At 34.2% G+C, this 27,936-nt stretch overlaps 1 protein-coding gene across 2 annotated transcripts; it reads left to right on the forward strand.

Moving 5' to 3' along the window:
- The first annotated feature begins 359 nt into the window (after positions 1 to 359).
- Positions 360 to 27,471, forward strand: LOC106057608 (protein N-terminal asparagine amidohydrolase-like). Of its 2 annotated transcripts, none has more exons than XM_056020065.1 (11): positions 360 to 624; positions 8,858 to 8,937; positions 10,417 to 10,519; positions 12,578 to 12,643; positions 15,958 to 16,066; positions 16,483 to 16,556; positions 18,285 to 18,338; positions 19,082 to 19,138; positions 19,936 to 20,036; positions 21,041 to 21,154; positions 25,032 to 27,471. In XM_056020065.1, the coding sequence occupies exons 2-11, from the start codon at positions 8,860 to 8,862 to the stop codon at positions 25,200 to 25,202; spliced, it is 927 nt and encodes a 308-aa protein (XP_055876040.1). In that variant the 5' UTR covers positions 360 to 624; positions 8,858 to 8,859; the 3' UTR covers positions 25,203 to 27,471. The 2 variants fall into 2 exon arrangements, with proteins under 2 accessions (XP_055876040.1, XP_055876041.1); XM_056020066.1 differs by having other exon boundaries at positions 360 to 587.
- Positions 27,472 to 27,936: the final 465 nt, after the last annotated feature.

A 27,936-nucleotide genomic window follows, 5' to 3' on the forward strand; every position in this document is an offset into this window, starting at 1 on the left:
CATTTTCTTTGACTTTTTTGACTAAAAACTAATTCTAACAATTTGAATCGATAAGACATAAGACGACCGCCATACATTAATAAAGAAGCCATGTCAACAAACATAGATCCACATCACAAACCTATATATATTTGACTATGTCTATGATTATGAAACAAAGGCAAAATATTGGGAATATGGCAGTTTTGTACTTTTCAAAACTAATGATCAAAATTATATATTGGCTGAAATGTTAGTCCTAGAATTTATAGCTCAATTGCCGCCATTTTTTTTTCACATAGATAGAGTACATAAAACATATTTGACTTCCCCCAAATAAAAATAACATCCTACTTCCAGTCTATATTTATTTATGTCTATGGTTGAAGCCTATTCACAACTGGTTGGGAATAGGGTCCGCCTACTAATAATAGTATAGACTTCAAACGGGAAATACCGATAAAGACGGATCTGATAAATCTAGATCTAGATCTAGATTTGTAAATATGTGTAAATAGATCTAGATCTATTAACTATCTCATATTATTTTTTTTTCGACATTCCATGAGTCATGACTTTTATTTGAAAACATTGCAAGGCCATCATAAGTACTAAGCAGAACTACTTTACTTAAACTACTCACTGGTTGGTTGATGCATTTTTCTACTTCTACTAGACTGTTAGTAAATACTAGAGTCTTCAGTCTAGAGATACTAGATAGAGTATCATAGAGTATAGAGATCTAGATCTACTGATCTACTACTTGAGTCACTATAGTCAAGTCAGTGACTATACTAATACTTATACTTATACTAGGTCTAGTCACTAGTAAAGTAGTACGAGTAGATCTAGTACTACACTAGATGTAACATAATAGTAATATATGTACATTTGCACACTAGCGCGTCAGTGCAACACCGCTTGTGTTTACGTAATAAATGGAGTTCCTAATATGTCTTCCCTCTTAAACACTAGTTTGTTATTTGTGTAATACGAATATTCTACATGGTGTCAGAATAAAACTTGAAAAGCTGTCCAGACAAAGGTTTTTATTAATCTAATAATGGCTTCTTTTTATTTTGAGCAACCAATCTTGAATTGGAATGCTAAAGATCTGTATCAAGAGTTTCTAAGGTTTCAACAGCAGGTGAGCTTTTGTTTCAAAGGACCGTTAGCTGGTGCCGATAGTAAACAAAAAGCCGGATGGCTGGGAATGTGGATAGGTCAACAAGGCCGTGAGGTTTACAAAACTCTAAATATTACTGATAGTGAAGAGGGAGATCCGCAATTGCTATTAAAGAAAATAGAAGACTACATAAGGCCAAGACAAAATAAAAGAGTGTCTAGATTTAGAGCACATCAGAGAAAGCAGGTAGAAGGAGAAAGTTTTGATAACTTTGTTAAAGACCTAAAGCTTCTCATTATGGACTGTGAGTATGACAACCCAGACGATATGCTTATTGATTTGATTATTAGTGGAGTCATACACGAAAAGGTACAATTAAGACTACTTGATCAGGGACAGAAGTTGACCCTTAGCAAGGCTATTGAAATTGGACAACAATATGAGATGTCGCAAAGCCAAGTGAAAATGTTTAGGGGCCAAGAAGTTCTAGCAATCAAGAGACAGTCACACAATGTACTAAAGCAGAAGTCTAAAGACAACTCAGATAAATTATGTAGTAAATGCGGCAAGAACCACGAAAAGGGAAAATGTCCAGCAATAGGAACCACATGCAATTTCTGCAAAAAGAAAAACCACTGGTTTCAAATGTGCAGAAAAAGACGCAACGTCAATCTAGTAGAAGATGACAGTCACAGTGATGAAAATATTATATCTGTTAGCACTGCAAGTAGCCAGTATAAAAAGTAAAACTTGCTTATTCAGCAAAGTCGCTCAAGTCTTACTCTAATCATGTTATTAAGACTTTAGGAGCAGTAGTGCTACCTTTGAAAAATAATATCCAAGAGGTGAAAGCAAGGTTTGAGGTAGTAGACATTAGTCAAGAGAACATTTTGAGTGGTGACACAGCAGAATGTTTAGGACTACTACAACGGATAGACAGCATAGAATCCAAGGCAGAAGACGAGTTACAAAGAGAATTTCCTGAAATGCTGAAAACAACTGGAACACTGCCAGGAGAATACAAGATTCAGTTACAGGAAAATGCTAAAGGAGTTATTCATCCACCACGTCGCTTAGCAGCATCTCTACGCAATAAAGTTGAAGAAAAACTTAAAGAAATGCAAGCTGATGGATTTATTACTGCCGTACATGAACCTACTGAATGGGTTAGCTCCATGGTTGTTTCGTTCAGGAATGACAAAGTTAGAATATGTATTGATCCAAAAGATCTCAATAAAGCAATCAGAAGGGAACATCACCCGATGAAAACTATTGAAGATGTGATCACTAATATTCCAGATTCGAAGATATTCTCAGTTCTCGATGCCAAGTCAGGGTTTATGCAAATAAAGCTTGAAAGAGAATCTTCATTTCTCACAACTTTCAACACACCTCTGGGAAGATATAGATGGTTACGATTACCTTTTGGTATCAAATCAGCGCCAGAAATTTACCAAAGAATTATGGATGAAATGCTTCAAGGAATTGAAGGAGCATATGTCATCATAGACGACATTCTAGTAGCTGGTAGAGATGTTGAGCATCATGATCACATTTTGAAACAAGTCATGCAAAGAGCAACGAAGTACAATCTAAAGCTGAACTATGACAAGTGCAAGATAAGGCAAAACAGAGTACCTTATATGGGCCATATCTTGTCAGAGAAAGGTTTAGAACCAGATCCAGCAAAGATAAAGGCAATTATTGACATGCCAGCTCCTCAAGACAAAGATGGAATCAGAAGATTTCTAGGTTTAATTCAGTACCTAGCAAAATTTATTCCTAATCTAAGTCAAGCAGATGCTCCAATACGAAAGCTTCTAAAAGATGATATAGAATTTCAATGGAATCATGAACAAAACAAGAGTTTCAAAGAATTGAAATATCTTTGTACAAACCCTCCAGTTTTAGCATATTATGATGTCAACAAGAACGTAGAGATAGAATGTGATGCAAGTAAAGATGGACTGGGAGCAGTATTACTCCAGGAAGGTCGTATAATTGCATACGCATCAAGAGCTCTCACAGATACAGAAACAAGATATGCTCAAATTGAGAAGGAAATGCTCTCAATTGTGTATAGTACAAGCAAATTTCACTGCTACATATTTGGTAAAGAAGTAACAGTTTATAATGATCACAAACCTCTGGAGCAAATCTTCAAGAAACCTCTATTGTCAGCACCAATGAGAATACAGAAGATGCTAATAAGACTGCAGTGGTATGATCTGAAAGTCTGTTACAGAAAAGGCAAGGAAATGTTTATCTCTGATACACTTTCTCGTGCACATCTACCAAATACTGATACACAGACATGTGAATTTACAGATGATTCAGTGCATATGATCTCTGTAAGTGATTCGAAATACAGTGAAATTAAAGACTGTACAAGCAAGGAACTTTCAATGCTTCGGGAAGTAATTATGACTGGTTGGCCAGACACAAGAAGCGAGACTCCAATTGAAGTCAGACCATATTGGGATTCAAGAGACCAGTTATCAACTTCGGATGGTATTATATACAAAGGTCTGAGAATAGTCATGCCACCAAGCTTACGTAAATACATGCTAAATCTGATTCACAAGTCTCACTTAGGAATAGTCAAGTGTAAGCAGCGAGCCAGAGAAGTCATGTATTGGCCAGGCATGAATGCAGACATTGAAGTGACAGTTAGGGATTGTAGCAGGTGTGCTGAACATCAGAATCAAAATGTGTCAGAACCGCTGATGCCTACCAAGACACCAGACCTTCCATACAGCATGGTTGGGTGTGATCTGTTTAACTTTGAGGGTAAAAAGTATGTGCTTCTAGTTGACTACTTCTCAAAGTTTATTGATGTCAAAGAACTGTCACAGGAAACTACATCAGATATCATCGAAGCAATGAAGAGTATATTCGCATGCCATGGAATACCTAGAAAGTTAAGGTCAGATAGCGGGCCACAGTTCTCTTCAAGGGAATTCCTGAATTTCTGTAAATCATACGGAATAGAGCATGAAATGTCGAGTCCTCATTTTCAGAGTTCTAATGGTGAGGCTGAAAGAGCTATTCAAACAGTGAAGAAACTTTGGAAGAAAAGCGAAGACAAATTTCTGTCGCTATTAGACTACAGAACTACTCCACTGAGTAATATTAATTTGTCGCCAGCACAATTACTCATGGGACGCCGACCCAGAAATTTGTTACCTTCTAGCGAGGAAATACTCACACCTAAGACACCAGGTGGTGAAGAAACACTTTGACTCCGAGAAACAGTCTCAGAAACATTATTATGATAAGAGGAAAGGAGTTAAGAGTCATAATCCACTACAAGACGGAACGGCAGTCAGAATGCAACTTAATTCTAAGTGGAAACCAGGAACAGTAGTTTCGAAGCATTCTAAGCCTAGATCATATAATGTCAAAAGTGGAAATAAGGTCTACAGAAGAAACAGAAAACACATCAGAAAGTCTTCTGAGAAAGCAAACAGATTTGACAATAATTTTGACTTTCCAGATGACATCTCAGAACAACCAGAACCACTAGATCTAGAGAGTCCAAGATTACAAACTACACTAGATTTTGAGCCGCCACTACACACTGCTTCTTCTAACACCTCTAGACCAAATGAACCTTATGTAACACGCTCAGGCAGAATAGTTAACAAACCCAAGAGACTTGATTTGTGATGAACTGATTAGACTTTTTAGTTGACTAGTTTGTTAGTTATTCTGATAAATAGATTTTCTAAATTAAAGAAGAGAGATGTAACATAATAGTAATATATGTACATTTGCACACTAGCGCGTCAGTGCAACACCGCTTGTGTTTACGTAATAAATGGAGTTCCTAATATGTCTTCCCTCTTAAACACTAGTTTGTTATTTGTGTAATACGAATATTCTACACTAGACACTACTAGTACTACGAGTACTAGTAGTGATAGTTATTACTAGTAGTACTATTACTACTATGTCCCGACCCTATCATCCCTATGTCTACTAGACTCGATCTAGTCTAGAGATGATTTGATTTTGTCTACACTTAGTCTTAGATTTTAGTATTTTTAGATCAGACTACATCTAGAATCTACATCTGTCTAGATTTAATAAGTCTAATATAAGTTAAGACTTAACACTAACAGTTATCACCACAGAACCAGAGAGAATTAGACTTGACTAGAGACACGAGAGTGTCTTACTCTATAGAGACAATAGAGTCTGACTAGTGTCTGACTAGTGATAGATATTATATGATATAATGATTATTAGATAGACTCTATCTACTCTAGATGTAGACTTATAGACTCTGCTATCTAAAATATGTCTAAGTATATAGAATAATATAGATCTATATTCTATAAAGATTCTATATAGTCTACTAGATTGACTAGATCTGTATACTTACAGTCGTTGTTACAGTAAACTATTGTTACATAAATATTGTTGCCACAGTATTTGCAAACAAGCCAATATCATTAGGAATGTTGAGAGTGTTTCTGTTTCACCAGTTCAGGAATTCTAGGGACAGACTTTGCAAGATCACAAGGAATTTCAGCATCAGTCTATTATTCAGTCTATTTCTGAATTTAGACTTGATAACTAGTAAACTGGAGAAAACTGTTTTGCAAAGCTATGTTGTTGGAAATGGAAGAGGAAGGCGCAAACAATCTCAGATAGAACGGTAGATGTCAGCAAGCACTTGAATCAGAATTATGGAACAAACATAATTTACATTGAAAATGAATAATTTTTAGCTGCATCGCTATTGATGTAATGCTAGTGGCAGTGTTGTAGTTGCTTATACATATCCATGAATCCTACAGTGAGTTTCGATTACTTTTGGGGACTCGTTCAGAACCAGATGTTGAAATCAAAACCGACATCCAAGCATACTTGAAGAACCATCTGTGCAGACACAACAAATTTTTTCCAAGAGATCTTATAGTTTCCAAAAAATGTACCAATTTATTAAATATATAATGTGCTGTAGAGGTTGTTTCAATAGGTTTGTAAAATAGAAACTCGTCTCGATAATCGCATTAACCAGTAACTGTGAACAATTTTCAACTTCTGTGAATTCATCAAGCTGGATACTAAATATTGGAAGTTTCCTGAACTACCCGACTATTCTCAATGGGAAAAGTGTCATTGGATAAGAAAACTGCACTAAATTTAGTAAAAAATTCGGCTCCATTCATAACTCAAACAATATCTTTGACCGCTGGCAATTCTAAGAGCAACCAAATAGGAAGCGGCTGCTTATGATTTAAGATTTTTTTATTCCATGAGCTTTAAAACTAAACTACTGGTTGACCTTATCGCAAAAGTTTAGACCTCTCAGTTTGCTCTGACTTCATAAAACCATGCTGCAAAAAATCGTCATAAATTTTTTTTCTAGAATTCTTTTGATCGAGATCCATGTTCAAGGGATGTTTCGTAATGAATATATTACCTTCATGTTGAGAACCCCTGATCTAGAATAATATACACACAATTTAGTCTAGATGAGTAGCTAGATCATCTAGATAATAGATCTAGACTATTCTAAACTAGAATAATCTAGATCTAGTTAAATCTAGTATTCTAGTCTAGAAAAGTAGAATAGTCTAGATTATTATATTCTAGTATTATAATTATAGTATAATCTATAGATTGTAGATTAATTATCAATAATTCATTAAATACATTCAATTATCTAGACTGGATTAGATTCTAATCTCGGTACCTAAATCTATATAATCTACATTTAGTTATTTATATTATATCTAGATCTAGATCTGGTATTTATATAGGCTATATATATAGATCTAATTCTCTGTGAATCACTGAATCATGTGTATTTATTAATAATTTGATATTAGACTATAAAATGTATAGGTATAGATTCTAATTAATAGACCCTCTGAGTTAATTAGTGTCTTTAAGACTTTAAAAAATAATATATTAAATATATACATGAGTAAAGCTTCCTTATTGAACCATACTCCTTTGTAAACCATATCGGACATCTCACCATATTTTGATCAATGTGTCTTTATTTTGATGGTTATTACAGTAATACTGGGGTAGTAGCCTACTATACACAATCCATTTTTCTAATTTTTAAAACATTTAGTTTTTGTATTCCAATGCAAGATTGTTTTTCTACTAGGCGATAAAGTACACTGGTATGAAAGTTCCTTTTTGAACCCTATAATCATGAATGTGGTGCTTCGGGTACTAAGACTGCTGTATGGCCCCATGATGCATTAGCCTAGCAAGACCTAATATTTGGCTTTAGGATGGAAAGGAAAACATGTACATTACACTTCCCTTGCTTTCCATTAAACCTATTCAGAGTTATAGGGGATGTTCCATAAGGTATACCATTTTTGAAAATGCTACAATATCGAACAATAATTTATTTTTGAGTGTTCATGTATTTTTATGCAATTTTTTCTGTAATGTTCAAAGAAAAAATAAACATAATCAGTAAATTTTTGTATCTAAAAGACAACAAAATACACAAGCAATTTATATAAACATGCTTCTTAAACATTATTTTTCACAATTAATGCATTTTTTTTTTTATAAATTTAAAAAAAATAATTTTATTTTACATAATTATTTCCCTTCCCTCCAAAAAATAATTTATATAAAGAATGCTCTCCCCTGTCATTGCTAAATCTTTTTATAGCATTGACCATGCCTAAATTTTGAACTATCACTGTGACGAGTATGTCAGTTAGTCTTTTCTTTTCTTCTGCACATGTGAGTTCACCTCTTGCTTGACCAGAAAATATCTAAAATGAAAGAATTAGATGATTAAAACATTTTAAAATACATTTTGTCCGATATGGTTTACAAGGCATTCTATATTGTTGTCAGGGAAAAAATTTGTCTGATGAGGTATACACTTATTATGCATACCTACCCCACCCATCTTTGACATCAGATTTTAGTTTATGCCTGTTGAAACTTGGCAACATATCTAATTTTAGACCCAATGGATGACAAATTATAGATTCTATGTTTTCATTTTTTTTTTCTAGGTCTAGCCAATACAGATCTCTACAACAATTCAAATGCGAAAAACTGCAGTGATTCGGCTTAACTTGTTTTACTTACAAGATTTTTTTTTCCAATGCACTACATGAGTGATGTACAAATTAAGGCCCGCTGGCCGTGGGTCATATCCAGCTAGAATATAGTCTAATTGAGACCTTTTAAATAACAGCATAAGCTTAATTGGTCCATAAATTCTGTCTAAAAATACATGTAGTCAATAACAGTACTTTTTTAATTAATCAACTCTTTATAATTTTTATGACAATGAAATGTAATTTTTTTTTGGCTGTAAAAGATTATTTTGTTGTGAATTATTAATGGCCAACCCCTGAATGTAATAGATCATTTTTTTTTAAGTTGGCTCCATTATTTCCATTTATGTGTCACAAGGACAAATGTAACTTGATAGCTATGGGAATAGGCCTCATGTTATATGGCTGCTGAAAAGATACAATTAAAGGCCGGATAGAGACTAAGTGATTGGAAATACTTCAGACATATTCATTGTGATTGGCAGTTTTTATATCCGCCACCACCATAGGCCTAGACTGTCATGGGATTATGGCTTGGGAGGTGGCGTGCCAACAAATCCTTGGCTAAATGACAATTTAAACAATCATATTTTAAATGAAGCAACAGATAATCAGTATGTATTCTTGCAAGTTTTTTGCCCCTCTGGTACTTTCAACTATTAATGGTTAAAGGTAAACATTTTTTTTTCAGAGATGCCTCTTTTTATTGATGGTGACAGAGTGAAATCTGTTAATATTGATAATTTTTTTGCCAAATTTCCTGCTTTCAAGGTACTATAATTATCATTATTGGGTAATATTTAACTTTTTTATAAAAAAAAATAATCTAAAAAGTTTATTTTGAAAAAAACTATTTTTGTTGGGCAAAGTATTCTATTCTTTGAGGTAGAGTACTAACATTATCACTAGGCATTAATCGGATTAGTTACACTGCTTGGCTCTTAATTATTTTGTTACAAAATTAAGCCAACTCTTTTACCTGCTCAAAAGGTTTTCTGTAAATTTCACTATTGTTCATCCATCCTTGAAACAACTTTCAGACCTTGTGGCGTATGGGGCAGATGATGTAAAGGTTATCTGTTTCTGTGGCCTCAGTTGACAAGTGTGTCATGGGGCCAGCACAACGACCAACCGCCTTTACTTTTCTTCAAGTAATGTCAGGTACCCATTAGAGCTGGGCGGACTCAGAGGCGCCCAAAGAACCCAAAAATTAAAAATCCCAGTCTTCACCAGGATTCAAACCCTGGACTCCGGTTCATAAGCCAAGAGCTTAACCGCTCAGCCACCACACCTCTAATTGTGCTTTGCCCCAGAGTGAAAGTTAAATGCTACCTCCATAGTGATATTATTTTGAGCTACAAGAAGAAATGCTTCAAACATAGAGAGTGCAATAAAAGGCAGCAAAAATGTTGTCTAAAATATATAGCCAGTATTTTGAACATCCAATACACAAAAATGCTATTTGTATTTCCATTATGCAAATCCCCTAAGTATTGCTAATTTGTTAAAGAAAATAATTTATTCTTTTGAAAACTCTTAGATAAGACTTCTTTTTTTTTTTGCTATTTCATTTTGCCATTCTTCCATCCATCCATCCATCCCAGTGGCGCTACAGCCCATGGAGGGCTCTGGCCTGCTTTAACACATCCTTCCATTCAGATCTCTCCTGGGCCTTTCGTCTCCACGCCCTAACCCCAAGCTGCTTCAGATCTGCTTCCACGTCATCTATCCATCGCATTCGGGGTCTGCCTTTGAGTCGTCTGCCTTTTGGTTTTTGCCTTTATACGATTTTCACCCCTCTGTTTTCTGACATTCTTTCAAGGTGACCTGCCCAACGTAGTCTGTTCTTTTTTATTTCGTTCACTATTGGTGGGTCTTCATATAATTGATATAACTCATGGTTAGTGCGTGTCCTCCACCCTGTTTCATCCTGTATGGCACCATAGATTTTCCTAAGGATTTTTCTTTCCCAAGTGTTAAGTAAATTTTCAGATGTCTTTGTCAGTGTCCAGGTCTCACTTCCATACATTGCTGCTGGTCTTATTATAGTTTTGTATATTATTTTCTTGGTTTTACTTGAAATCATTTTGCTCTTAAGTAGATGGTGGGTGCTATAAAATGCCCTGTTGCCTGCTGCTATTCTTTCCTTTATTTCTGTTAGTAGGTCATTTTTGAAATTAATAGTACTTCCTAGATATTTGAAAGTTTGGACGTTTTCAAATTCGTGGTCTTTGATTTGCCATTCTTCAGGACTCGTCAATGCCCTATCTCCAGAAAACACCAAAAGTTATAGAACCTAGAGGACTTTTATACATTGGCCAAAGAGAAGTTGGTGGGACATCTCCTAAAGACCGTAAGTAAAGTTAAGTTCCCCTTTCAGACCTTGTGATCTATAGGGCAGATAATGTAAAGGTCATCTGTCTGTGGCCTATGGTTAACTATGGTTTCATGTGGCCAGGGCCGCCGCTACCAATGTGTGCATTGCATGCAGGCGGCCGAATGTAAGGGGCGGCCAAATAGTTGTTCCAATAATCATTTTTCTTTAAATTTTAGGTTTAATAAAAAAATACTTAAATATTTTATTTATATTCTACTGATTCCACTATCCTTTGAAAACTTTGGGGGGGGGGGGGGGGATGAGACGATAGAAGAAGAAAAAAGGATTCCTTTAGTTTTTTTCATAAGGGCTGACTATTTCCTGATCTTGATTTTTCGCGGGTTGTTTATAATATTTGTTTCAAGTTGAATAGCCCACCCTGTAAGTAGATCAAGAAATTAGAAAGTCAATTTTTAAACATTGTCACATTGTGCAACGAATTGGGAGGGGGGCACAACTTCCTGACAAAAAGAGGTGTTATAGAGTGTGTGTGTGTGTGTTTCCTAAGTGGAGGTAAGAAGAGGTTAAGTGATTGATTGGTGGTTATGCATAATGAAATTCGCATAGTGCAAATGTAAAACATCAGACAATCTTGATACATGAAAGAATATAGACGTTATTTTGTGGTGAGCTAGATTTTGTTTAAATATCAGTAAATTTCATTAATATTAGTATTAGATCTCTATCTCAAATTAAATCTGTGAAAATTGTCATAACAGTTACCCGGTATATTGATTTTTTGTTCACATAAGAAGTTTGTTCAAGTTATTTAAAGCTTATTTAGTACAAATATTAAATGCCTTCATTGGTTCACTTGAACTAGTTGTTTGTAGTGACAAGTCAACGACCATCTAACAATAAGGAGGGGGGGGGGGGCGAAAAAATGTTTTATTTTCAGTGTAATTTATTTGTATATTAGTAAAATTACATGTTCAAAAATTAAAATATCTTAAGTAGGAGACGGTGTTTTATCTTCTAATAAGACCTTTTTAAATGTGGACCGCTTTTTGCGAGGTGCGTGTGCAACAATATTGGTCAAAACGTTTTCAAGAAAACAATTCAATGTGATTCTTCTGGATTTTGTTTTTTCTCAGAATAGTCGAATTTCTTCCGCCTATTGCAATTTATAATAGGGACGACTTCTGTGTGATAAAGAACGTCCACGACAGAGACGTCTTACTTAACACGAAGAATAAAAGCTCACGCCCATTACAGACATACGTGCGAAATATGTAGGCCTACCTAGAATGTAGCTCGCATAATAGGCCTACTATTGGCCAGGGCTGCCTCTTTATTATTAGATTTAATATGGCCCTCTACTTTTTTTATTAGGATGAATAGTGCGCTCTGAAAGAAAACACATTAATATTAGCCTTTTTAAAATTCTTTCTTCTTACTAAGAGAAAAATGCCTAAAGACGCTTAGCGCCGAGTCCCGCCCGGAATAATAAACATCTTAGAGGGAATGGGGATACGACAACGATGTGAATATGAAAAGAAAAAGGAATGGTACAAAAATGGATTTAAATCAAAGAGCGCTTTAGGTACTGTGACCAGCTCAGGCTTAATGAATTTTTTTTTCTAAAAAAAAAAAAGGGGGGGGGCGCATTTTTTTATTTCGCATGCAGGCGGCCACAACCCTCGCGGCGGCCCTGCATGTGGCCATCACAATGATCGACTGCCATTACTTTTCCCCAATTAATGTTAGGTGCCCATTAGGGCTGGGTGGACCCTAACAATCCAGAAAATAAAAATCAAGTCTTCTCCAGAATTCAAACCCAGGACCCTCGGTTCAGAAGCCAAGCGCTTTACCACTCAGCCACCGTTCCGCCAAAGACTGTAAGAAACCAATGAATAGATAAAATTTACTTCAATTTCTTTAGTGTATTATTATCTAAAAATTAAACTTTTTTCTGAAGACATTAAATAAACACCATTCTCTTCTTTTTTTCTTTATGCATATTTTTAAAAAATGTTTAATTTTTTTAGCACCATTTAAATGAAATAATATGTTTGTTTTTTTATTATTTCAAAGCTGCTATATCAATATTGGGTTCTGAAGATGCTACAACTTGCCACATTGCTATTCTTAGACATACAGGTAATACAATTCTTCATCATATAAAGCCTGAAAGAGTTCACTGAAATTATCTTTGTAAATTTCTGATTTTTATTTTTAGAATTATTGCACGTTACTTGAATCAATTTTTTTATAGGAAAATTTGTTTTTTAAATCCTCTGATAGGTTGAATTTTTAATACGTTAGTATTAATTAAGAAAATTATTACTCAATAACTGACCTTCTATCTTTTCATTTCTGTATTTTCCATAATACTACATGAAAGTAGTTAAAATATGTTTGTGCTTTATTACACTTCAATTATTCCTTGCTCAAATGCAATTATAGTTGACAACAAGGGCTCTTTTGACCCTCCACACAGTTAGTTTATTAGGGGCATTACCTATGATTTTTTTTAACCAGTTCCTTCCATTTCATAAGTTCATTGGACTGCTACTTAATTATGCAAGTCTGGATAACTTTGTGGTATTGTAGCACTACTTTAGTTTGCACATTGTGTTTAGCAGTAGTAAAATAAATATAATTTAAATGCTTTGATTTTCTAAATATGTTTTTTGGATTATGGGTGATTTCAACCTACCTGATATAAATTGGAAAACACTAACCATAGATAAACACCAAAACCTTAAGGACATAAATGAGCTTTTCATAGAAACTTTACACAACCTAAGTTTAGATCAAATCATTAAAAAGCCAACTAGATTAAACAACACATTAGATCTCTTCTTAACCAACAGACCTGGATTAGTAGTTGATTATGATATTATCCCTGGTCTATCAGACCATGAGATCATAAAAATACACAGTCAGATAAAAGCAGTAGCCAATACAAAACCCAAAAGAAAAATCTTACTCTGGAATAAATGTAACCTAACACAACTACACCAAGCTGCATTAAACTTTCAACAAACATTCTTATTAGAAAAAGGCATTAACCAACCAGTCGATGACCTCTGGAATTTCATTAAAAACCATCTTAAAAGCATTATAGAAAATCATATACCAACTAAATACACATCAAACAAAATAAATAAATGCTGGTTTAATAATAGACTAAAGAAGCTTTGTAAACAGAAGGAAAACCTATATAGAAAATTTAAAGAAACTAATGCAGAAAGAGTTTACAAAAAGTATATAAAAATTAAACACTTAACCCAAAAAGTAAGCAGACAGCTGCAGAGTGAATACATAAACAATGTAATATCTAAAGATAACAACAAAAACCTATGGTCATACATTAAGTCTAAGAAAATGGAAACAACAGGCGTAGCGCCATTAAAAGATGAACATAACATAATACATAATGATAATGAAACTAAAGCAAACATCCTAAACAAATACTTTGCATCAGCATTCTCAGCCCCAGGAGACAAAGACATATTACTGAATTTGAACCAAGTAGACAACATAGAAGATATAGTAGTACAAGAAAATGGAATTCAAAAACTATTAGCCAACACCAAACCAAATAAAGCTTCTCGACCTGATGGTATTCCAGCTAGATTACTCAAAGAACTAAGTAATGAGCTAGCCCCAGTGTTCAAAATACTCTTTCAGGCTTCACTTAACCAGGGCAGAGTACCAAAGGACTGGAAAGAAGCTAATGTCACCCCCCTATTTAAAAAAGGAGAAAAATCTGACCCAGGAAACTACAGACCAGTATCACTTACCAGCATCACATGTAAAATCCTAGAACACATAATATGTAGCAACATCATAAACCACTTAGACAAACATAATGTCCTCACACCATACCAACATGGCTTTAGGAAATATAGATCATGTGAAACACAACTAATAGGACTAATTGATGATTTCTCAAAAGGTTTAGATAATAGTGAACAAATAGATGCTATCTTACTTGATTTTTCTAAGGCTTTTGACAAAGTTCACCACCATAGTTTGCTTAAAAAGTTAAAATATTTCGGCATTAATGGTCCACTGCATCAGTGGATTAAAGACTTTCTGATAGGGAGAGAACAAACTGTAATAATAAATGGCTCTAAATCAACACCGATAACAGTAAACTCAGGTGTACCTCAAGGAACAGTCTTGGGTCCACTACTATTTTTAATTTACATAAATGATTTACCAAATTGCATTACTTCAGGAACAAAAGTCAGATTATTTGCAGACGATTGCATAATATATAGAACAATAAAAACAACACAAGACACAGATATTTTACAAAGAGAATTAGATGAATTACAGAAATGGGAATCAAATTGGAGCATGTCTTTCCACCCAGAAAAATGTCAGTTGTTAAGAGTAACAAAAAAACTAAAACAAATTAATTCCACTTATCTTATTCATGGCAAACCAGTAACACAGACTAAAAACGCAAAATACCTAGGTGTTATAATAAATGAAAAACTGTCATGGAATCCACATATTGATGAAACTACAAAAAAATCAAACAAAGCATTAGGATTTATTAAAAGAAATTTCTATAAATCAAATAGGAACATAAAACTAAAATGTTATTTAACCTTGGTTAGGCCAATAATAGAATATGCATCCTCTGTTTGGGACCCCTCAACTCAAGAAAACATTAAGAAACTAGAACAGACACAAAATAGAGCAGTGCGATTCATAACAAACGAATATTCACATTTGACTAGAGTAACACCTTTAGTAAAATCACTAAATTTTAGAAAGCCCTCAGGACAGAAGGCTCAAAAGTAAAGTAGCAATCATACATAAAACACTGAACCATAATCTTCAAATACAAAAACAAAATTTAATAAAATACTCTGAAAGACACAAAGATAAAGGCACATTCCTCGTCTCATATGCTAGGACAAATTTGTACAAATACTCCTTCTTCCCTAGTGCTATTAGAGCATGGAATGGGTTGCCTGAGCTAGCCAGGAAAACCAGTGACTTGGCAGAATTTAAGTCATTGGTTAATATGCATGACTAAATGCATGACGCCTAGGACGTAATCATCTTCTTCTTTTTTGAAGTAACGTCTGTATTATATAAGATAAGATGTAGTTGTTTTTATACCATATAACCATAGTCAGACATTTAACCATACCTAAATATATTCAAAATGATCATGTATATATTAATATGTTATGTAATTGTGGACACAATTTTCTATAAACCGCTAAGCCTCATTATATAAAACAAATTTATATATATATATATACCTATATATATATGAATTATATATATATATGAATTAAAGAATAAACATTCACTAACTTACATATGTTCAAATATCTATTAGATATGCATTGTACCCTTTCATGCCTAGAGAACTTATTACTATAGCATATACTTGCAAGTAATGCAACAGGAAGGTGCAAAGTTTATCCTGTTATTTGTAGGTTCAGGAGCCACTAGCTTAATACATTTTGATGGCTGCTGTGTTCGACAGGGACTTGATTCCATGGTGAAGATAGTCAAAGATTTGACTGAAGATATGTCAACTGGAAGGTTAGTTGGCAAATAATAGATTTATTGACTTCAAATATTCAAATTGTCCTTAAATAAATGTGTATGTATATTTGTTTCAAAGTTTACCTTTTATTTTATTGTTTTGGATGTATGTAATGAACAGCCTTAGATCTTCATATCAACCATACCTTAGTACTGCTTAGTATTTGTCCTTTTTTCTTTTGGACCATTTTGTAACCACACATGTTCTTTTGACCATCTCTCTCCATTCCTCTCTGTCATTTGTCAGGATTAGTGTCTCATATTACTAATGGTGTTTCTCTGGCTAAATGGGAATAGTTAGTTAGACTAGATAAAGTGAATTTTAAAAATTCATTGTTTAATTTTAAATAGGTTTAATAATTAAATGTATTCTGTTTTGATTATTTTCTTATTAAAAATTGAAATATTTTCAGATTAGAAATGCATCTGTTTGGAGGTTTCTCTGATGAAAGAAAAAACTCGCACAAAGTTTCAAATGATATATTTCGTATGTAAAGTAATTTTCTCATTGGGAAATGTTTGGATATTACATAATACCAAAAACAAATTTTTACCCCCCCCCCCCCCCAAGACTCAATACTCCCCCTTCCCCTGTAGAGTAAAATAACAAGAAATTTCGAATTTTACAAAAGACTTATTATTAGTATCATTTTTCCTAATCACATTTTATGTCATGGTATTGATAGAAATGATGGAAAAAGTATCAACTTCTTTCTGCGCTTTGATGATGTATTCAGTTTTTTCCCAGTACTATACATATAAGTCATGTGTACGCTGGAAAACCTGTGCTGTTAAAAAAAAACGTGGAGTTTCTTTTTCCATTAATATAGCTTTCCTGGAAAGTCGGTGGCGCAAAAGTCAAGGCATCATTGTACTTGTTGTTTCATTTGAATATTTTTTGTTTTGTTACATAACAAATCTTCAGACTTCCCCCCCTTTCCCCCTTGTAAAAAATCGGAAACAAATTTGTATACCCCATCTCCCCGCTTTCCCCTTTAGATGAAAGTAATATTCAAACTTTCCCTTGATTTTTTTTTTTCTTTCTGTATCTTGAAACAGTCCCTTGCATCTAGTTACCTATAACTTATTATTAGTTAGCATTCAATCACTCTTTCACATGTCATGCAAGTTTGTGATGAGCGTAGTGTGTATGAGAGATGGTGTTGGCTTGTTAAGTGATGTCTAGGATATGACTTGCACTTGCACATAAACTTGCACATAAACTTAGGTACATGTACAGGCACAGCACTAATTAAAAAGGAAATCATCAATTTGGTGATGTTAGGAAAAGAAAGGGGCATAAATTTACAGTGGGACTTGATAATGAAAACAAAAGTGCTATCTATGCCTTTTTGCTTAATTTATTTTACCCCTGACTGTTGAGACTGGCTTTTAGATTGGAGGGGGACAGTTATCAAAGGGCAGAAGGCGTTGACAGATGTGGCACTTTGAGAGCTGCGGCAGAAGGTGTAGTTGAGAGCCGTTCAGGGGTAACATAAATAGGTCACAGCAAGGGCAGATTACTTGTGAGGTATATAGGTGAGACTCCAAATAATGAAGGAAAATGGTGTTGAAAACAGAAGACAGCTTCTGCTCAGTTTAAGTGCTTGAGAGGGAATGAAAAAAGGAAGGAAGGACCTTGTGTGAGTTGCCAGTAATGGCGGAGTAGAGGCAAAATGGGGGCAGTGGTAGGTCATGGTTATAGACTTTTTGGTCCAAGAAACAGGGCATGAAGTGTTGGTGAACGCGTTTTACAATGGTCTGGGCAAGCTGCCCATGCTAGGGAGACTGAAAGCGACTCTTTGGACTGGATAATATCACTCTCCCATCTGTGTGGGCTGAGAGAGAAGAGGGATGTAGGGGAATAGGAGAAACTCTCTAATTGTCATAAAGTAAAGGGAGGGGCAAGGTCATGTCTTGTCATGAGTCTATGGTTGTCCTGGGAAGGGGTGTACCCTGGCTAGGTGTTTGGCATTGACCTAAGGAGCAGACAACTTCTGCCTTGTTTAAATCTGCAACATGTTAAATGGAGGGAAGATAAGAGATTACAATTTTATAAGCGTAGAAAGAGGGGAAAAGAAGTGGTAGTGCTATCTGAATGTATTGTGAATGAAGCAAGGCAATGGGGTCAAATCTCTAGCATGCTGGCTATGACTTTCTGTCACAAAGTGTCTTGAATTATTATTGAAAGAATTTTTTTTTATTTGTATAACAGGTGCACTGAGTGACTGCTTGCATAACATTTATTTAGTGACAGCCTGTATAATTAGTAAGTACTGTTGGAAGTTTTCTATAGATATACATAATAGTCATCTGATGATCAAAGACTTTTTAGTTCAGAAAAAGATTGAACTAGACTTGAACTTTTTTTTCCTGTGGTGGTTTTAATGCTATTCAGTTGTTTCAGGATAATTTTCTTCACTAGTAATTTAGTCTCTACTCTCTAAAATAAAATGCAATTTCCTAACCAAGAGAATGTATTCAAATTTCAATGAATGCTGGGATGTAACAATTTTGTGATTCTAGAAGGATACTCTGCTTTTATATGATGGAATCTGTTGGCTTTTAAAATTGGCTGGTGTTTTTTTCTGCTTAGCAAATATAATCTAGCCAAATAATTACTTCTTTTGTCTCTTTGCTAGGATAGTTGTAATTTCAGTAGAGCTATATGTCTCTTAGATTTGAATATGTTTTAATCTTCTCAGCTACTGAACTACTGAATCCTCTCAGATCATATTGAAATCAGACAATATCTAACATTTTCTGAGCAGTTATTGCTTTTTCATTGAAACCTACACCAAGGGTTAGCCCAATCAAACCTCCTTATAATCTTTTTTAACTTCCTTTCTTTATCAAACAAAGCCTAGCTGTTAGACAATTTGACAAGTACATGAAAAATTTCTACAATTTTTGTTACTTAAGTTGTCTAAAGCTACCAGTAAATGTTTTACACAAACTCAGTATGCACAATTAGAATATCTAATAAACATTAAGTGCATAATAACTTCACAGATTACAACACAGTGTATAAAAAAGATAACAAACCATTCCCTGTGATCTATGGAGTAGGTGAGTTCCATTACATATACAGGTATAAAGCTTTTTTTTTTGTATTATTTCTTTAATGAAATCAGTAGTTTAGTTTCAACATCTAAGCTGATGCTTTCAAGTGTCTATAGTAGTGTGCTTTGACACATTTCCATTGGCAAATTGCGTAGTAATTTTCTCTTTCTACTTTTCAAAATGTCTTTAATTTTCTGTCACACCATTTTAGTTCCTAATAGTGACTACAAGGAATTTTGTATTGAACGTTATCACACTTCACAGCTGCCCGCCACTTGAGATCTGCATGGTAGGGGCATAGGAAAGATGGAAATTACATTTTCAAATTGTACATTAACAGTTATGTTCATACTGACATAATTTATTTTCAATACATTAATTGAAGTCAGCAATTGTTTTTGTTTTTTTGCTATCATTATAGAAAAATGTTGGTGTATTACAATCCATATTAAAAGACATTCACTTCAAATGTGTCTGGCTGTTTGTGTGGTATGCACTGTGATCACAATGGTCCTGTGTTTGAGCCTTTCCCCCCTTGCTGTCTTGCAGGAGGTCTGGTCTAGACATAAAAATTATTTCTGCAGAAATGTACCAAACTTTTCCAACAATAGATGTAAAAAAACAATTTAATTTGATAAATTCTTGATTTTGAACAAGTAAGAAAAACTTGACTAGTGGTCAGCTTAATGTTGAGTGTTGCAATAGTATCATTGTTCTTAGATCTAAATCTAATTATATAATTTATTTTTTTTTTCTAATATATGTGTTGTTTTATTTCAATGATGATTTGACATTAACTTAAGCTGTAAATGTTGCTACTGGTGAGATTTTCCCAGCAACTTTTCCAGACAAAGGTCCAGATTATGATGTAAGATGTGCTCGTCATTTTACTGGCAGCAAAGAGGTTTGTTTTTATTTTGAAACATGCAGCTCATGAATCTATAACTTTTTAAATTAAATTAGTGTTGTTAGGTAGTGGTATTGTGTCATTAGGTGGTGGTATTGTGTCGTTAGGTAGTAATATTGTGCTGTTAGGAATTGGTATTGTGCTGTTAGGTGGTAGTATTGTGTTGTTAGGTGGTGGTATTGTGCTGTTAGGTAGTAATATTGTGCTGTTAGGTAGTGGTATTGTGCTGTTAGGTAGTAATATTGTGCTGTTAGGTAGTGGTATTGTGTTGTTAGGTGGTGGTATTGTGTTGTTAGGTTGTGGTATTGTGTCATTAGGTGGTGGTATTGTGTTGTTAGGTGGTGGTATTGTGTTAGGTAGTAGTATTGTGTTGTTAGGTAGTGGTATTGTGCTGTTAGGTGGTGGTATTGTGTTAGGTAGTGGTATTGTGTTGTTAGGTAGTAATATTGTGCTGCAAGGTAGTGGTATTGTGCTGTTAAGTAGTAATATTGTACTGTTAGGTAGTGGTATTGTACTGTTAGGTAGTGGTATTGTGCTGTTAGGTAGTGGTATTGTGTTGTTAGGTAGTGGTATTGTGTTGTTAGAGAACGATTAGAAATTTGGTGTGAAAAGCTATTTATTTCATCCAAAGCCTAAAGTTTTGGCTTAGCGACAGTGACGCAACTGTTAAAAACAAGACTAGGATTTAAAGTGTAACAAAAGTAAACACAGAATACTCTTGGCAGCTTTAGAGAGAGGTCGGCTTTAGTTTCTGGAGTAGATGTTTTAGCTTATTGACAGATAACTTATTCTGTAACTTCTTGTACATCGTTCATCAGCGTCAAGTGTTTTCTGCATTGTTGGTCTTTTGCCTGTGTTATTTGATTTGGTTATTTTGAGTGTTACCACCATTTAGATTTATCTGCAGGGAGGTGCCTAATAGTGTAATTGTTTAAACTAACTTATTTATGACTCCTTTTAAAAAAAATGAAATTTGACTGATTTCTTTTCTGACTCCCCAGAATTTAATAATTTATGATTACAGAAGAAATGAACTAACTATTGGACCATTTCAGTATACAAAAATGTCTCAAGTTGATATGTACCTTTCACTTTCAGATGAACAATTAAAAAGGGTAATTTTTTTTTTTCTAGTTTATTATCATAAATACAATATCACTCATTGTAGTCTGCTAATTGAAGGAAAAAACATTTGTATGAGCCTGCATTGGTCCAACTGTTAGGAAAATTTAACCTTTATCAAATGTATTCAATTACAAAAAGAATGACATCTTTGCTCTAATTTAATTAAAATTCATTAAAAGAAAGTGAATTTTATAGATGATCAGTTTAACTTTGTTAGTTCTGCAAGAGTCACTTAAAGCTGTTTTTTTTTCTTTTAAAAATACAAATCTAAACTTTACTTGAAAAGTAAATAAAATTTTCATAAACCTCCTATTTTTTTTCTTGCTTGACTTCACTTTTATAATATAATTTTATGCCTTAAGATTCAAAGAAAATGCAATTTAACATAAGCCTCATCTCCTATATCTAGTATTGCTTAATTCAGTTTGTTTCTATGTAATTATTACAGCTGTAATTAGCTAAAGAAACTAAATTAGTTTCTCACTACTGTCTAGGCGTCCCTCAGGTTCTGCTGTAACTATGAAACACTAAATAACAAATAACTCTTGTTGTATTGACAAACACAAATGTTATTATTTCTTCATCACATACACACTGCCAACTGTCCTTGCGCTAACATACAATTTTCCGGTCATGTTCTCATACATTTCCCCTAAATCGAATTATACAAACATGCATACATTCTTCTGTGATAGTAATATTAGTATTTATATGATCTTTGTAATAAGTTAGACCCTTTATAATTTGCTTACCAAAAGGGTAAAGGTGTAGACGATGCCATCCTAAATATTTTAAACTGTGTCTACAAACATCTGGACTTACCGAACACTTATGTAAGATTGTTCTTTGTTGATTTCTCATCAGCTTTTAACACTATACAACTTCATTTACTCATTGAAAAGATGAAAGCATTGCAGATTAGTCCATACATAATACTATGGGCTAATGAATTTTTGACCCAGAGAGCTCAGAGGGTTAGGGTAAACAATGTTATATCTAATGAACGCATAGTTAACACAGGGGCGCCCCAGGGGGCTGTGACATCACCATTGTGGTTCATTTTGTACACCGATGATTTTCAATCCGATAGTTCTTGTTGCTCCTTCACAAAATTCGCTGATGATGCGGCTCTTCTTGCCCTGCTCTCAGAGAGCTCAGACGTTAATGAGTATTTCAAAGAATTAGAACACATTGAGGAATACTGTAAAGATAATTTTTTATTATTAAATGTAAAAAAAAACAAAGAAATGATAATCGATTTTCGCAGGGACAAGAAGGAAAATGATATTGTTTCTGTAGCTGGAGAGACTATTGAAATTGTGCAAACCTTTAAATACCTTGGTACTATCCTAGACAATAAACTAAATTTTACTGCAAATACTGATTATATCAGCAAAAAAGGGCAGCAAAGATTACGACTACTAAGAAAACTGTCCTTGTTTAATGTTAGCGAAAAGGCCTTGGCTATGCTTAACACGCTCACATCTGCAATATTTTCAGTTTCAATATCACTGCCTGGTATGGCAATCTGAGCATTAAAAATAGGAATAAACTTAATAGAATCCTCAATGCTGATGGCAAAATCATTGGCAAAAAACAAACCCCATTTGGGCAGTTGTTTGAGACAAACATCTATAAAAAAGCTAACAAGATCCTCGAAATAAAGAATCACCCTTTGTGTCAGGATTTTGTGATTTTACCATCACAAAAGAGATACAAGACACTGATAGCAAAGACAAACAGACACAAACACTCTTTTGTTCCCCTGGCAATCAAATCATTAAATAAGAACAATCTGGTATAAACTTTGTCACATGTAAATTATGAGTGAGTCTGTTGTGAATGTACACTTTGGTTTCTTATAGTTATAATGTTTTTTGTTTGGTGTAATGGACAAATTGTAAGACAAATTTCCTTACCGATAATAAAGATTATTATTATGTTAGAAATGAACGAGTAGTCATTCTCTGGCGCTGCCAGGGTCGAGTTTCGCTAAAGAGAAACAAAATTCATCGTAGTCCCTTTAACAGTTTCCACTGAGGAATTTTCTGGTGATGTGGCAGGTCTGCAGCAGTACCGCCCTCTGACAGGCAACGAAGATGTTCCTAGGAATGTTAAGGGCCTTGAAGGTGTCTGTGAGGTCAGTTGTTATTATCCCCTCGGTTGATATAACAATGGGGTATATTGTTATTTTGGACAATTTCCATAGACGCTTAATCTCCAAGCCTAGGTTCCCATATTTTCTTTGTTTTTCCATCTCAGTTTTTCTTAAATTATGAGACAGTGGTACGGCGATATCGATAATGGTAGCGGTTTTTTCTTTTTTATCGATGAACAGCAGATCCGGGCGATTGAAATCTACCGTTTTGTCGGTCAGAATAGGCCTATCCCAGTACAGCAGATGTTCAGTAGACTCGAGAACCTCTTGCGGAGAGTATTTATAATAAGGGGGAGTGTCCTTACCGATCAATTTGTACGTCAAAGCCAGGTGTTGGTGTATTAACTTTGCAACTTGGTTATGGCGACCTAGGTAGGCTGATTCTGATAGGGCTGGACATCCTGCCATAATGTGTTCAATCGACTCGCCCACATTTCCACATTTTCGGCATTTGTCGACAACATTGAGTTTCAGGATATGCTTCTCGTAATTTTTTGTCCTGATTACTCTGTCCTGTATTGCTGTAACAAAGCCTTCTGTTTCAGGGTAGAGATGACCTGCTTTGAGCCATGTTAAGGAAGCAGCCTTGTCGATGTTGTCCCCATGTAGTGAAGCCGGAAATTTTCCGTGGAGTGTTTTTTCTTCCCATTGGCGAATCTCATGCCCTACGTCGTCCAAACCGATATTGACATCAGCATTGTGTAGGTTCAGAGGGGTTGCATCGGAGTCGTATTTCCGTAGGAAGGAAACTAATTTGTTGCTGGAGGCGAGCAGTTTTGATCGTATTTTTAAAACTTGCATCTTACACAATTTGAAGATGTTCTGCAATCCACGACCCCCATCCTTCCTGGGCAGGTATAACCTTATGGTGGAGGACTTGGGGTGTAGACATCGAAACTTGGTTAGTAATTTTCTAGTGAGTCTGTCAATGTCATGTAGGTCGGTGTCAGTCCATTTGATCACACCGAACGTGTAAAGGAGCACAGGGACGGCCCAGCTGTTAATTGCAGTGATGAGATTACTGCCAGACAGTTTGGTGTTAAGGATTTTATTAACTCTTTGCCTATATTTGCCAAGAAAGTCCTCTTTTAATTTCTTATGGTTTATCTTGGCATTCTGGTTTATTCCAAGATATTTATAAATAGAGGCGGAGTTCAATTCCTCGATGCCTTCAAATTCAATATTGGTGTTCGTTGCCTTGCCCTTTTTAATGCTTATGATGCCACACTTATCCAGGCCAAAAGACATACAGATATCGTCACTAAAGCATTTTACCATTTTGATTAAGGTGTGTAATTTTTGCTCGGTTTCTGCATATAGCTTTAGATCATCCATGTATAATAAGTGGGACACACATTTTGTACATTTAGTGTCAACCCTAAAACCGTTTGTAGAGTCTTGGAGTAATGTAGATAGAGGATTAATCGCTAGGCAGAACCAGAGTGGAGATAGTGAGTCACCCTGGTATATACCTCTTCTTATGTGCACAGAACCTAGTTTATCATGATTTAGGTGCAGGTTTATCTTCCAATTATCCATACAGTATATTACTTTTAATTAAGATGAAACAAAACAGTAAATATTTGATGGTCAATAAAAGCACATAGGCTTTTCACCCTCTCTTGTAGGTCTTTTGTGGGTATTCATTTGAATCTAATCACTTTGTATTTAAGCTTTTTTTTTCATTATATTTTTGTTATTCTGTTCAGTTTTTGTCCACATCCCCGGATCAAGAACCCGAAGACTTTGTACAAAATGTGAGAGCTTCTCTTATCTGTATTAGAGACTGCCCTAACCCAATGAAAACAATTTTCCATGGCAGACCTAGACGGTACAATAAAGATTCTAGCACAGGAGAATGGAAATTAATACAAGACTAAAAACAATACAAGTAGTGTTTGAAAGTGAGTAATGTAAAGTGTATGTAAAAGTCACTGGTAAAAAAAAAAGAAAAACAGTTATAAGAAACATCCAATGCTTTTAAAATGTTATTTGTAAAAGTTTTATAACTTTTATTGAATCATATGTCCATGATTTTTATTCAATCTGCTGTATTTATTGATCGCATTGATATATCTATGATTTTTTTTCAATCCACTGTATTTATTGATCGCGTTGATATATCTATGATTTGTATTCAGTCTGTTGTATTTATTGAATACATAGATATGTCCATGATTTGATTTGGTATGCTGCTCCAATGCAGTATCATCTTTTTGTTGCACTATTTTATTTAACATATCAAAAAAAAAACTGTCCATATTGTAGTAAATATTGAGAAAGTGCATTGTAAATATACTGACTTTTGTTAAATAACTCATTTTGTAACTTTACAGTGATAGTGTCAAAACTTTTTATTTTATTATTAAAATCTCTGTAACAGTTTTCATGGCATTCAAATGCCACACAGCATCTGAAATGAAGAAACTTTGTAACTCATTGTCCAGCCATTCATTCATTTTATGAATAAACTAATACCCTTTACATACATTGTAAGTCTATATTTTCAAACACATTAAAACAATTATACACTCTATAAAACAATGATAACAACAAGTAATTAGTACAGTTATGAATGGTCCCCACTTCCAAAGAGGTGACAAAGTCAGACAGTATACACTCACCTGCATGTCTCTTCAAACAAAACTCTCATCTAGGATTGTTGGACACTTAGGAGTAGCATGCTATTTTGTTCCCAATGTTTTTATCAACTCACCCTGTCTGTCTGGGTGGACTCTTGTACACGTTATTTCTCACACTTCCCATTCTCTGATCAAGTTTAAACTTTGCACAATAATTAAAAAATTAACGAATTAGTCATAATAAATTGTGTATTATTTAGAAAATGTACTAAGCTTAGGGGAGATAATTGTGTAGAGAATTAGGTCTTAATTGTAAACTAATAATAGTCTATAAAAACCTTCTAATTTATAAGTACTAGCATGTCGGCCTTCTATCATGGAGGCATGATATTGAGCTTGAATTCAGACTCTAGCAACTTTTCTATTCTACCCCCCCCCCTCCCAAATGTTCCACAAAAGTGATTGAACCTTAGCGCACTGAGCATGTTATAAGCATGAAAGTTGCCTTAAAAAAAAAATTTTTTTTTATTTTTATTTAAAAATTATTAAATATATTTATAACAAATTTATTGTTATTTTAGATATGTTAAAAATTAATTACATGGTGGAATTTCACTCAATGTAAGTTTTTGTTTTTTAAAAAGTATTTTTTAATCCTTTCTGGTTTTTGTTCCCCAAATATCTTGAGTTATATGCATTAGTACCTCAACATCAATGTCTCATCTAATCAGAAATGTTGGATATACCACCTTTTTAAAAACTGCATGAGGGCACATTTTTCCGTCATAAATAAGACAATTTTTAAGAATTTGATCTCAGTAGTGATAAACGATAAATTACTGACAAGCTACAAATAAAGTGTATGTGAAAATTTTTTTTTAGAATGATCTATTCCTTCAAAAAAGAAGACATAGTCCTATCCCTTTCTAGGTTTTTACAGATATAAAAAGTCTCAACCACAATGTGTTTGCTTTCATTTTGGCTTACAAGTGTGTATGTCTCATCATTTAAAACAGAATAATATAAGTTCTTTCATAGACTCATGCAAATCCTCTCCTTTTCATTACCATTCTATGTATTTGCAATATTCAGAGACCAACTAAAGCATTGATCAAAGATTTTATGTTTGGACTAACAAAGTAAGGAATTATTTGACACTCTACTTTGAGTTGTACAATGAAGAGGTTGATCGAATCAATCTGTCCTCCAGGGCTAACCATAAGAAATGAGCTTCATATTTGATGGTTGTAGAGGCCAGCCATAATGTACATTTTAGCAACTTTAATATTTACTTGACATTCTCTCCACTGAAACGTATTCTTACACTGTAAACATGAGTTGTCTGCTTTTTTCTGTACTGCTGAGAGTTCAACTGTGATAGAGCAGATCTTCAGTTTGTTTTCAGGTTTTGCAAGTTATCAGTAACAAGTTTGATATTGCAAACCTTCCACTCCACAGGAAACATTTCTTTTTATCATGAAATATTTTATTTGTAAATTATACAGCCTATTTCTAAAGTGTGCTACCTTAACATATATGAATAAAAAAAAGTGTTTCTTTAAATTTACTTTTCTACAACTTGCTTTTCATTTTAGATGTTATTAGACATTACTACACATCACTTACCATCACATCCCCCCCACACTTTTTTTTTTTTACAAACATTGTACCCTCAAAATGTAATTTGTTATTATTTGAAAAGGTGATCTCAAAGCAGGTAATCAGTGTTGTGATACACATTCAATTGGGCACATTTTAAGTCACTCCCTTATATACTGGTACATTGAGGCAATAGGCTATGCTCACTCAGATATCTAGTGTAAAAAAAAACATTGGTCTTAAATGCAATAGAAAAAAACCTGACAATTGATGGTAGCTCAGGTTTCTCTGATCTGCATTATTGTGATAATATCAATGAATCTCTAGCATAAGTCTGTTTAGACATTAGGTTCTGCTAGGGGGACAATATTGTCACCTACAGTGATGTTCGATGCAAAAACTACTACATAGTCAAGCATAATCGGTATAGTGA

The sequence above is a fragment of the Biomphalaria glabrata genome, chromosome 2, assembly GCF_947242115.1.
Source record: "Biomphalaria glabrata chromosome 2, xgBioGlab47.1, whole genome shotgun sequence".
Taxonomy (NCBI): Eukaryota; Metazoa; Mollusca; class Gastropoda; family Planorbidae; genus Biomphalaria; species Biomphalaria glabrata.

What these genes read in the sequence shown, in the direction of transcription:
- LOC106057608 (XM_056020065.1), top strand. Translation starts at nt 8,860, where the DNA reads ATGCCTCTTTTTATTGATGGTGACAGAGTGAAATCTGTTAATATTGAT. An exon ending in GAAGATATGTCAACTGGAAG is followed by an intron (nt 16,067 to 16,482) that starts GTTAGTTGGCAA and finishes AAATATTTTCAG; the next exon opens with ATTAGAAATGCATCTGTTTG. An exon ending in CCCTGTGATCTATGGAGTAG is followed by an intron (nt 19,139 to 19,935) that starts GTGAGTTCCATT and finishes CATTAACTTAAG; the next exon opens with CTGTAAATGTTGCTACTGGT.